The sequence below is a fragment of the Eptesicus fuscus genome, chromosome 11 (assembly GCF_027574615.1).
Source record: "Eptesicus fuscus isolate TK198812 chromosome 11, DD_ASM_mEF_20220401, whole genome shotgun sequence".
NCBI classification, from domain to species: Eukaryota; Metazoa; Chordata; class Mammalia; order Chiroptera; family Vespertilionidae; genus Eptesicus; species Eptesicus fuscus.
This window is the reverse complement of record NC_072483.1, coordinates 12,699,696-12,713,354: the sequence shown is the minus strand read 5'-3', so window position 1 is coordinate 12,713,354 and position 13,659 is coordinate 12,699,696. Positions and strand designations below refer to the sequence as shown.

General features: G+C 36.3%; 1 protein-coding gene across 1 annotated transcript in view; it reads left to right on the top strand.

Annotated features, from left to right (window-relative positions):
- Positions 1-13,659, top strand: part of DPP10 (dipeptidyl peptidase like 10) — a 666,829-nt gene that overhangs the window by 641,245 nt on the left and 11,925 nt on the right. Inside the window, exons 20-21 of the mRNA XM_054723381.1 lie at positions 7,179-7,373; positions 8,099-8,153. Of these exons, the coding sequence (XP_054579356.1) occupies positions 7,179-7,373; positions 8,099-8,153 (250 nt within the window). The remainder of the gene's footprint in view (positions 1-7,178; positions 7,374-8,098; positions 8,154-13,659) is intronic.

Here is a 13,659-nt window from a genome sequence, read left to right as displayed (position 1 = left end):
AACACAGGTGTTCCACACCGCCCCAGCCGCTCTGGGTCTCTGGGCAGCGTGGGAAGGTGGAAAGGCGGCTCTGGGCCAGAATGAAGGCAGTGCTGACAGCCAGGGGAAGGAAGGCCCATTCTTGCATGAATCTTCATGCATCGGGCCTTTAGTATTTAATAACTACCAAGAACCAAATGCTTTGCTAAGTGATATATATATGTTGGCCAATGGATAGGAATTAATATAGTAGGACTTTTGACAACAGAGCTGATTAGAAGATTGGTGCTTCTTCCCATTTTATTGCACAATTTCTGTCTGGGAGATATTCCTGTGGTCCCTTTCTATTGGTTCTCTTCTGAGATATATATAATTTCACTTAATAGTTACTATAACTCTCCTAGGTGGACACTATTGTTATTATCCTAAGCAGTAAAGATAAGCAAACTTAGGGAAAGAGAAGTGACTTGTTTAAAGACACTGGTCCTGGGCTTAACTCAGTTTGGTTTTATTTATGTATAAACCTGTGCCCTGTCCACAACGACACTCCTACATACCTATAAAGTTCAGGTCATTAACACTGGCAATTTTTCTAATAAGTTTAACTTGGATAAGATCTCTGAATGCATGTATATAGAAAAAAGATAATGAAGAGTAATACAATTTGAGAATTTAGTCAATAAGCACACTTTTTTATGTATTCTCAGGTAGGCCTCATTAAAATCACTGCTAGAAATACAGGCTTAGGAAGTCTAGGATATGGTCTGGATAAAAGCATAAATAACTTGACCATAACACACACTTCCCTAATTATAGCTCAGAAGAAAAGTAAGTCAGCCAAAAATTATACTTTACACAAACCATGGATCAGGAATTTTCAGATTATATTAATAATAGTAGAGGTCCAGTGCAAAAAATTCATGCACTCGAGGGGGGGTTCCCTCAGCCCAGCCTGCGCCCTCTCGCAGTTTGGGAGCCCTCAGAGGATGTCTGACTGATGGCCGTCAGTCAGAGGCTCCCGCCACCTCAGCTGCGCTCACCAGCCGTGAGCCCAGCTCAGGGCTTCTGACTGAGCAGTGCTCCCCCTGTGGGAGCGCACTGACCACTAGGGATCAGCTCCTGCATTGAGTGTCTTCCCTCTGGTGGTCAGTGCGCAGCATAGCGACTGGCCATTCCACCATTCGGTCAATTTGCATATTAGCCTTTTATTAGATAGGATTACTAATGGAAGAAGATGGGGATATGAGCAAGAAATAGTTCTATGGAAGGCAAAATAATATTATTTCTCATATGATATAGTAAATATATGAGAAAACTCATTCTGCCATTCTGTGTGTAGGACAATTCATCCATGAGAAAAAATCTTAGGACAATAAAATGAGAAATAGAGAGAAGGAATTGGCCCAAGGAGCCCTTAGCTAATGTGTAGGCATTGTTTGGAAGAGGACAAGCTTCATTAGGCTTTAGATGTACACATGTTACAACTAAATATTCTCTGCCTATAAATTTCTATAAAGTAAATTTTAGATTAAAGCAAGACAGATATTTTTAAGGCTACTACTGTCTGATGTCAAACTCATGTTCTATTGTGAAATGAAAACTGTCCTAAGGAACAAAATCAGAAGGGTTGACAACTGATTTTCCTTAAGAATTTAGTGTGATGTGGCTCTATGCAGGGTTGGTTTCCTTTCCCTTATCTTGCCTTCCATTATGTTCTTCAGCCTCCCTTTCACACTCTTTGCGTTTATTGTATCTGAAATAAAACTGCAACACAGTCCTCAATGACTCCAGCTCTAATCTAGCACTTATGAAGCTGAAGTTGATCTATTCGAGGCCTAGAAAAAGCAAATAACTGAGATGACTATAAGCAATTCTATGTCCCCTCCTTTCACACTCCAATGGACACAAATATGCAACTCTCAGTATTGTAGTTTTATTTTTTGTACTTATTTTTAAAGCTTTTTTTTTGTTGTTGTGGTAAAGTAGACATAAAATTTACCATGAAAATCTCTTTTATGTATATAGTTCAGTGGCATTAATACATTCACATTGTTGTGCAACCATCACCACCATCCATCTCTAGAATTTCATCTTCCCAATCAGAAAACATGTCTCTATTATGCAATGACTCCCCACTCCCCTTCCCAAGCTCCTGGCATCCACCATTCTGCTCTTTGTCTCTATGATTTAATCACTCTAAGTACTTAATATAAGTGGAATAATGAGGTATTTGTCCTTCTTTTCCTGGCTTATTTCACTTAGCATAATATCCTCAAAGTGCACCCATGATACAGTATAGCAGTTCTAAAAGTCTGCCATGTAGGACAAAATGACAAAAGAGCAAAGCGCCATGTCATGAAATGTGCTCTCCTTGGAAAATATTTTTGTTCCCTTTATTTTCACCAAAATTTTACTGGTTAAGAAAAGGGCTTTCAAAAATGTTAACTATTTAAAAATATTATTTACTTCATAATGAAGACAATATATTAAGATAAAAAGAGCACATAATTGCTCAAGGTAACTCAACACATTGGTAACAAAGTCAGAAATAAAACCTATGTCTTCTGAACCTAAATTCAACCCTCTTTTCTTGAAATTAAGTAACATTTTGTGAACCTGACCAAACATATAGTCTGAACAAATCTTTCCTCCCTAATTCAGTTTTAGTCTAGGTGATATTTTTCATGTCATCAAAAGGGGGCTCGCTCTGTCATTTTGAAGATCTTCTAGATACCGTGCATTTTAGTCATCTATCTTTCTATGTTTTATTAAATTTTACATCCTGAACTCTTTATTCATACAGACACATTCAGTTTTGAAGGTACCAAAAGAGACAAGGATTGGGCCCTTGAGAATCTTAACTTTGAAGAAAAGTTTACAGTCTTAATTTGATTTCACTGCCTATATAAGGCAATAGGCAAGTTTCATACTGCTGTGACCTTTCCAATGCTTAAAATAGATGGAATTGTTCTTTTCACCACAACTTTCAACAAAATTACATGTTCCTATTCTCAATCTTCAAACACCCTCCATTCTATGGGTCTCCAGAGTAAGGTAAAATAATGTAAAAAAAAAAAAGATTAGAAAGACACTCAGAAGAAAAAGAAAAAAAGGAACTGGTTGAATTGAAGCTCACAAGTCTACATGGCCAATGTACCCACTTATTACATGGTGGATGATCTGGTCTATAGTACATGCCCTGTATTCATGCCTACCACCAACTATCTTGATATCCCTACCTCACTTAATAAGTAGTATATTTTTGTCTTTACTTCTAAGGGGGGGTAGAGTGGGGAACCTAATATTTTTTTTTTCACACTTTATGAAGAATCTTTACCCTGTCCCTCAAGTGTCTGGGTTATTCCTTATAATGGAAATATTAGCATCTTAATCCATGTTCTCTCCTAACTCACCTTGAAATAGATATGCCTGTATTATAGAGCAAAAAAGAAAGGGAAGCAAACCTAACAGATAAATGTGTTAAAGTCATTGGTTGAAGTGTAAAATGACTTTAAGTGTAAAATGAATTTAGAGAAAGGAGCAAAGGAGTAAAATTGTACTGTTTTCCCTGAGCATTGGAAACATGATTAAAGGATTGAAAGCTTTTGTTTTTTAAAATAGGCAACTATTCATTGATCATAAAAGTTTGAGAATGTGCCTTATTTTAAACTATATTTTAAAATGATTTATTTGCCTGCCATAAAATGTTTTTGACTACTTACATTTTGTCTAAACTTAACATAGCTGTGAATTTCTAAAATAGCTGTGTACAATGCAATGGGTCATACATAACTTGAAAACTTATATCTTTCAGATTAACAACACATTTACATTACCTTAGATCAGCTGCCAGTGTTTAAAGTTGAAAAATTCTGCCTTAATATTTAAGAACACTGTGGTAATCGCTCCAAAAATCTGTTGATTCATTTTTAATGTTTTTGTGTTAAGATATCATTGGTCAATATAGAAAATGGAAATCCCTCTGACATAGGTCACATGGCATGGCACAATATTTTTATCTATCAATATTGCCCAGTTTAATTTTCACACAACTGACCAAAAATTTTTGTATAGTTATTTATTTGACCTGTAAAGAAATATGCTTAACGTAAGCAAAAATGGCTTCCAACAAAAGTGTAATAACAGTTTCTGTTGTTTGATGAATCTAACAATGGTTTATATTGCTTACTGTATTTCATAAAGTATTTACAAATACATTAGAACATTTAATATTTGCAAAATTCCTTGAGGGAGAGAAAACAGAATTTTTATCATTGTTAAAGTTAAGGAAACTAAGTCTTAGAATTTTAGCATCTTGCCTAAGTTCAGAGTAAAGTTAGGACTCAAAACTGTCATATTTCTACTCAGCTTAAAGGGTCAGGTTAATCATTGTATTTTGTCCTTTGTGAATCATGTTTTGCTTCCTAATACTTGCAATAAGTCCCCAAGTTTCAAAATACAGTGTCTGAATTTGAACTCAAGGCTTTTTCAGGTCTTTCCATTTTAAACTTCACCTGAGTCTGTTTTCCCTGGAAGATCTAGTTCAACAAGAACTCGTTTGCTTGTTCTCCATGTATCAGAAACGGTTAGGCAGAGCGATTCATACTGTCTCTCCAATGGTGAGCAAGTCATATCAATATCCCCGGGGATACTGGCAAAAACACCAATTCCTGACTTCATTCTGAACCAGGCTATAAGATTTCTCGTTTACGGATGTGGGCATGTGCGGGAAGAATTCCCAATAATCTGATCAGGAGCTGAGGTTGCCAAAACTAAAATACATTTTAAAATTAAGAATTAAATTAAGAAAAGAAGCTAAGACTGCAAATACTATGGGAGGACAAAGCAGATCTTGATTTGGATCACAGGATTACTAGTGGGATTTAGGAGTGAATGAAGAGGTCCTGGTTGAATAACTTCAATGACGCAGTCTTTACTTTTGATGGAGGCATCATAATGCATGTAATAAGCTATGGTACAGGTAACTTCCTCCTCACAAAGGGTAAATAAATGTTGGTAGTGTATAATAAATAAGGTAATGATCCTAAGTGCTTGTGCCACAGAAAGCATTTATATTAATGTACTAGGGCTAACAAGGAAATATCACAGACTGGGTATTTTAAACAAATTTATTTTCTCGGGGTTCTGGAGGTTAAAAGACCAAGATCAAGGTGACAGCAAGTTTGTTTTCTTCTGAGGCCCTTCTCCTTAGTTTGCAGATTATTGCCCTCTTGCTGTCTCCTTACAGCAGCGGTTCTCAACCTGTGGGTCGCAACCCTTTCACAGGGGTTGCCTAAGACCATCGGAAAACACAGATATTTACATTATGATTCTTAACAGTAGCAAAATTACAGTTATGAAGTAGCAACGAAAATAATTTTATGGTTGGGGGTCACCACAACATGAGGAACTGTATTAAGGGGTCGCGGCATTAGGAAGGTTGAGAACCACTGCCTTACAGGGTCTTTCCTCTGAGCACACATGCCCTTGGGGTCTCTCAGTGTGTCCTAATGTCCTTTTCTGATAAGGACACAAATCAGATGGAATTAGGGCCCTCCCTAATGGCCTCATTTCAACGTATTCACCACTATAAAGTCCCAGTCACCAAATACAGTCACATTCTAAGATACAGCGTTTTATAAATATCAGTTGTTTGATGTTTTGCCCTATTCCCTACTTCCTCTCTTACTTGACTCACTGGTCCCAAACAACCCCTGTATCTGCTCAGTTCCATCTGCTGCCCAGAAGTTAGTTTCTTTAGCAAGTTTGGTAACCTGAGAACTTATTCATGAGGATTAGCGTGTGTGTGTGTGTGTGTGTGTGTGTGTGTGTGTGTGTGTGTGTGTGTTGGAGCTTCTAGGTAAACATTTGCATAAACATGAAGGCAAGGGGCTTTTGTGTCTTTATAGGAGAGTGAGAGTGAGTAGGGTGAAAATTTCTGGTGTGTAGTCCAACTAAAACTGGAAATCTTTTCAGAGTTAGATGTTTGATGCTCTTCAAAATTATCACATGGACCACTCCCTGTGTGCTCATCCTAAACTTAGGTTTGGACCTAGATAATCTGTGGCATTTTATGAAAATTTGTGTGTTGTTTTGTTTTTACTTTTTTTATATTTTGGAAAATAAAATAATAAATATCATTGGAATATGACAATTTAAAATGTTACCACCTTTTTCCTTTGGAGAGAAGATTCATGCTTTATAACTCAACAGTACTTCTTTACTTTTAACTTTCACATTTTTCAAACTTATGTGTCTGTGCTTTCTTTTGTTGCTGTCAATGACAAAGAGTTTTACCTCACTGTTTGCTAAATTCTCCTCAGTGAGAATTCACCACCACCACCACAACAACCAAAATAAAAGAAATACAAAGAAAAAGGAAATATAAATGTAGTGTTTCTTTTTGAGTCTGACATTGTGTGGGGTTGTACATTTCTTGTTAAATTATGATTGATTCCATAACTGATTCTGCTCTCTGTCAGAACCATTAGCCCTAGTAGAGCATTTGCAAGGCATTTCAGAAACACTGTCTGGAAGAAATCTAATAAAGATGAGCTTGTATGTAAACTTGATGATCACGCTATATAAATGTTGTGGCAGAATGCACGGCAGAAAGATCAGCCAGCACTCTGAGGGAGGGAAGTTTAACCTTTATTTCGCAGATCTGCTAGTCCAGGGGAATTCTGGAGCCAAAGCCTGAACTGAACTCGTGGGGAGGCTCTGGCCTATATATCTCCCCCTGTGGCTGGACCCTGAGGGTCCCCGCAGCTCTGCTCATCAGCCTTGGTGGGGCCCTGTGGTTAGGCTCTGCAGCTCTGCCCAGTTCAGTCAGAGTGGGGAAGTAAGACTAGAGTTTTAACCAGATACTGAACTAGGTTGCAAGCCCCCCCCCCATTTTTTCTTTTCATAAATGCCAATGGAAAATATACACATATTTCATCATTTTCCCTTTTGAAAAATGAGTAAAATTAATCTTTCATGTGCAGTTTTAAATCTTGTTTTGTATTTTCATAGAAATTTTCATTTAAAATTTTACAAATGAAAATGGAATTCAAAGCTTCAAGTTAATCAACAAGAATTAATGGATTAATAGCCATCATATCTCTTTTCCATACATTTTGTTAACTAATAAGGGTGAAAGCTAAAATTCCTACTAGATTGGCAATTGCTCTTGTTTTGGTCCAATGTTGGTATTGCAGGGATGAAGAACCAGGAGGCCAGCTGGTGACAGATAAGTTCCACATTGACTGGGATTCAGTCCTTGTCCACACAGATAGCATCATCACTGCACGATTTGACGGCAGAGGAAGTGGATTCCAGGGCCTGAAAATTTTGCAGGAAATTCATCGAAGGTTAGGTTCCGTGGAAGTAAAGGACCAAGTAGCAGCTGTGAAGTAAGTGGCTGCACATATTCCTATTGTCTTCCCTATGAAGGTCAGTGCTAGGTAAATGATATATGATGCGATGGATGCTGACTCAGATATTTGTATTTTAGTTATTGAACAATTTTCTAAGTTAATCACACAGACTATTGGATTTTTTCAAGTACCTTTCTTTCTTAGCACCATAATAAAAGAATTATCATATTTCCTCTATGGAATTAGAATTCACTTTGGATGAATTCACTTTCATGAAAATGAAAGATCTTAATTATGCTGCTATCATTTTAATCATAATTCACAATGTCTATTATTTCTTTAGTTAATTAACAATTCCTGAGCTTTCACATTTACAATTACCACACTGACATGAAAGAATGAACTGAGAAATCTAGTAGGTTCTTTAAAACTGTACATAGAAATAGGTGAGAATATTGTTAAAATGTAGATGTCAATTCAGTGTGTCTGTAATGGGGCACAATGATTTTAAATGGGACCCTAGGGTCTTAAATGGGACCCAAGAGTCTGCATTTGTTAACAGACTATCAGGTGCTACCCAAACTATTGGACCATCACTTTGACTGGCAAGATTTTGAAATACATGGCTTTTATACATCAATAGAGCTGCAGCCACAAAAGTATTTCTAGTTTGACTTGTGTTGTGTGTGTGCCAAGAATGAATTCCCATGTGCATTTAACTCAAGAAGATATAACTATTTTTTTTTTCTTTTTCACTGCAGATTTTTATTGAAACTACCATACATTGACTCCAATAGATTAAGCATTTTTGGAAAGGTAAACAGTAGAAAAATTGTGTGTGTTTGTATAATTACTTTCCTCAATTTACTCTAAATTATGTATATCATTCTTTAGAATATAATGTTGTAATTACTAATTATATGCGTTCAATAATGTATTAATTAACCAACTATTTATTAGTATCTAGTACCTAGTATCTAGTACCTAGTATCTAGTACCTAGTACAACAGGACATAAAAAAGCTCTGTTTTTATGAAGCTTACCTTCTAGAGGAGAAAAAAATAGTAAACAAATAAATGAAAAATATTTTCATCTGACAATAAATCTTATAAAAAAATCAATGGAGAAAATTTAACTGCAGGAAAGACCAATGTTATTAGATTGAGTGGTCAGCTAAGAGCCCTCTGATTAAGTGATATTTACGCTGGGACATAAATAATCAAAGGGAGGCAGTCATAGAACTCGCTTAAGGCACAGCAGGAACAGCAAGCTTTGGGAAGACAGACCTGGCTTAGAATCTGAAAGATGACCAAATGCATAATTATGTCTCCTGTATTTTCTGCACAATACTTACTTCTTATAGCAATAATTTTTATTTTGGATTTAACATCATTTTTAGAGTATTAAAATCTACCTCATGTAGATATTTATTGAGCGCCTTAGTTTTATATGTCACTGGGCCAGATGGTATAAGGATACAGAGATGAAAGGAAGAAGGTCTTGCACTATTCCAGACAAAGCAAATTCTTGGTGCTCATGGATTTAAATATGAAGTATTTTCTGCTATTCCTAAGTGAACCCAGAGACACATGCCATAAAATAATTGGTAATTTTCTGGGGGCACGCATGTCCTCCCCACTTCAGATATCTGCAGAGCACCATGTCTTTGTTGTATTTAACTTTGGTTGTAATATTCAAGGGACCAATAAAAATATTTTGGGAACAAGATCCCTATAATATAAATGCAAACAAACAAATAAATGAAATGCCCTCATTAGTGGTAAAGGTATTAGTGAAAAAACAAAAATGTCCAAGAAAGTGGTCATTTCAAAGAAATGGGAACTCTAGCTACATTAAAATGTGCATATAGTGAAATCATGTCCCATGCTCCAACATGGATGAACCTTGACGACATTGAACTTGGTGAAATGAGCCAGGCACAGCGGGATAAATACTATGTGATTCCCTTTATGAGGCATCTAGAGTGGTTACATTCATGGAGAAAAGGAGTACAATTATGGTTGCCAGGGCCTAAGGGGTGGGGGGAAAAGAGAGCAGTTGTTTAATGGGCATAGAATTTCAGATTCACAAGATGAAAGCATTCTGGACATCAGTTTCACAACAATGTGAATACACTTGATGCTACTGAACTGTGCATTTAAAAGTGCTTAAGATAGTAAATGTTATGCTATTTTTTACCCCATCCCCATGAAAGTGCATCTAGTGGAGATCATTATACTCTTTAATGCTCATGATATAAAGGACTCAGGGCTTCTGTATTTCAGCTCTATACTCGCTGCACACAAAAACAGGCATCAAAGACCAAATGAGTTGTAGGAGCATTCATTAGTATGGAAATTTAGAACAGATTCAGAAGGTTTAAACAGCCTTATGAAGAACGTGGGACATGGACTGATGGTAAACATTATTCCGCAAATAGAGGGCAAGGAGAATAGTCAAGTATAGATGCCAGATTCAGGAAGAAAAACATGTTTGGGGAACCTGAAATAAATTTATTATCATTGATTATAGGCAAACATAATTACAGGGAAAGAAAGGGTATATGGCAGCATTAGGCCAGAAATTCACTATCTTTGATCAACTTATTTCCTTTACATTCAGCAATATTTGATTAAATGTACAATTCCTACTTTTTCCTTTTCGGTATACATTTTTTATGGTCTATATATCTTCATCTTCATCTGTATCTATATCTATATCTATATCTGAATCTGCATTGACATCTACATCTATATCTACATCTACATCTACATCTACATCATCTAGCTAGCTGGCTAACACCATCCATTATAATTTACTTTGCCAGCAGAAATGAAATTTAGAAGTTCTGAGGTACATTTCACTTTTGATCTTCAGAATGCCAAAATAGTGAACTATAAGGAACTGGTCAATATTTTTTTGTTTTGTGTATAATTTGTTCTAGCTCAATCTTTAAAATTTGGAAAGCATGTAAGCTAATTAAGACATAGAATGCAATGGTAAGATATGTACACATATAATACCTTAATAAAAAAAAGGGAAAAAAAGACATAGAATGATAGTATTTCTAAGAATGTTTTTTCTATGAAACAATGTAGATTTTTAGACTAACCTTACCTATTTTTTACTTATTGTAATGTTAAACTGTATTCACAAGGAAAAGAATTATTAATAAATGCATGCATTCTAAAACTATCGCATGTATATTAGAGGGCAAGGGATGAGACAAACTTTAGCCAGTACATTAAAAATAAACAAAACTTCTGGGCATTAATATCCAATTTTATTTCTTTTTTAAAATATAAATTTTTATGGATTTCAGAGAGGAAGGGAGAGGGAAAGAGAGATAGAAACATCAATAATGAGAGAGAATCATTGATTGACAGCCTCCTGCATGCCCCCTACTGGGGATTGAGCCTGCAACCCGGGCATGTGCCCTTGATTGGAATTGAGCCCAGGACCCTTCAGTCCATAGGCTGATGCTCTATCCACTGAACCAAACCAGATAGGGTTCCAATTTTATTTCAATATTCCACAAACACTCGATAGGTAAGCAAGATTTTGTAAAAATAAAATAAATTTGTTAAAATTTAATAAGAAATGCAAAAATGTGTTGCAAATGGAACTGACATAATAATTGTAATGAATGGAAAAATCTCATCACTGAGCAACCAATAAAAAGACAGCACAATTGAAACAAAGCAGTCTATACTGAGTATTGCCTCTTTTTTGCCTAAATCAAATGAAAAACTTCCTCTAATTGACTACATAGTCCATCTGATGGCCACCGGTTTTGATATCTTTTTGGTAGATGTGAACTGTTTTGAAATAGAGGTTATTTCTCTAACATAGATTAAATTAAAGCAGCATTTTTATTAGGTTCGTAAGTGGTACAGAGAGAATCATGTTCAATAGCTTTCACTATCATTAAGTCTTAAAGAGTGTTTAGCTTCACTAGTCTCAAATTTTCATATTAAAAATAGTGAAATACAATTCTTTGTGTAGCAGCAATGATTTACAACCCTAGTTTCACTTCAGAATCACATGGAGAGCTCCACCACAGATTGAATTGTTTTCAAGAACATTGATATATTTTTTGAAGGTCCGCTGGACTAGGGCATGTTGGCTGAAGCTAGGAAAATGTCCTGGTTTGTTCTTTATTGTAATATTATGCTATAAGGACTTGCTATTCAAAATGTGGACCAGCAGCATAGCTATACCCTGGAGTTTCTTGCCAAATCTTAGAATCCACACCAGATCATGCATTTTATTAAGATTTGCAAGCACTTTGAATGAACATGTAAGTTGTGAAGCATTTTTCTAGGATCTGCTTCTTCTATAAAAGGCACCATTCTTCTTAGTCCTGGAGAAAATTAACCTCTAAGAATCATACTAAACTGAGGTAAACACACACACACAAAACACACACACACAAAAATAAACAAACAAAAAAACAACAACATAAAAACATAACACCAATTTATTATTTTATATTATTTATATATGTGATATACAGTTCTGTGGACTGGAATACTCAACTATTTTCTCAAAGTAGTAAAGTATATATGTAAACAACTAAATCATAATCAGTGGAAGTTTGTTAAGCATTTGTGGAATTAGAACCGTATAAGTTATCACCTAAGACATGATCCTCTACAATGCCTTTCTCAAGGTGGGGATGGTATTGCTCTGTGGGAAGCACTCGAAGGCTCTTGGATGTGACACCCTGGCTCATCTCTCTGACAATATCCTAGCAATGCTTCCCCTAGCTCCAGCACTCTTAAGGGCCAAGCAGCTCTTTACTTGTTCTGCTTGACTCCCCGTACCCTCTCAGACCTCTGAAAAGGAGCAGAAGATGCCACACCAGAATATGCCTCTTTAGCCAAAGGATAATGTTGAGCTAATTGTTTTTAAGAAACAGCAGATGCTTCTACTCTGAAAACAGACAGAGTAGAAGTTATTCTTTTACAAGAGATATTTACATTTATAAAGAAAATCGCCATTTGTGTCTCCCTGTCTGTGTCAACAAGAGAAAGATGACTCTAAACCATAAGAAATTCTTAGCAATGGAGAAGGCACCGGCTGAAATCTACATAACAAGCCCTATCCTTGTTTAGGATTCTTTTCTGGGTCACTTCTTAGAACCAACCTCTCCCAACATCTTCTTTAATTGAAGATGGTATTTAAGGTGGTGGCCTGGCCTTTCTTACAGAATTACTCAGTGTCTCTGGTTAGTTCCCAAATATACATGAGGTATACATGTTAAAAAACAACAACACACACACACACAAAACCAACAACAACAACAAAACTTGTGCTTGTTTTTCTCTTATTAATATCTATTACAAGGCATTTCAGCCAAGAATTAAGAAGGATAGAAAGAAATTATTCCCTCCCTCCTTTCCTCCCTCCCTCCCTCTCTCCCTCCCTCCCTCCCTTCCTTCCTTTCTTAATATTTTCATTGATTTTTAGATAGAGAAGAAGGGAGAGGGATATAGAGGTGGAAACATCAATGAGAGGGGATTGAACCCACAACCTGAGCATATGCACTGACCAGGAATTGAACCAGTAACCTCTTGGTTCATGGGCTGATGCTCAACCCATGAACCACACCAGCTGGGCTCCACTTCTTTCTTTAGATGTGTTAGCACAATTAAGCCTGCTACTTTTAAATTTTGCTAACCAACAGCTATTTTTCTCTCTCTCAAAGAGACTGAGCAAAAACACTCTTGGTGGCTTCACTCTAAAAAGTGTAATTTTATTTCACTTAGCTCCTTATTTTGGGGGAAGCTTTGCTCAAGCTTCTGGGTGCTATGTGAATATACAAGTAAAAAAAAATGGTATATGTGGGATGAAAAATAATTTATTCTTTACCCTTTTGAGTTCTTGGCTGAGATACCCTTTAATAAAAGACAGATTAACAAGAGAAAAATAAAAATATGTTTATTGACATTTATACCTCATGTCTGCATGGGAGATACCCAGGGAAAAATGAGTCCGTCTCTGAGGTGGCTTAGAATTCAGACTTAAAATACCAGTTTTTTTAAAAATGTGTTTTTATTTATTTCAGAGAGAGAAAGTGAGAGAGAGAGAGATATAGAAACATCAATGGTGAAGAGAATCATTGATCTGCTGCCTCCTACACACCCCCTCCTGGGGACAGAGCCCACAACTAGAGCATGTGCCCTGACTGGGAATCCAACTGTGACCTCCTAGCTCAACCACTGAGCCACAGCAACCAGACCTAAATTACCATCTTCAAAGGGAAACAAGAGAAGATATAGGTCTTTTAGGAGAGATAAATGACTGTTAAGAAAGAGGA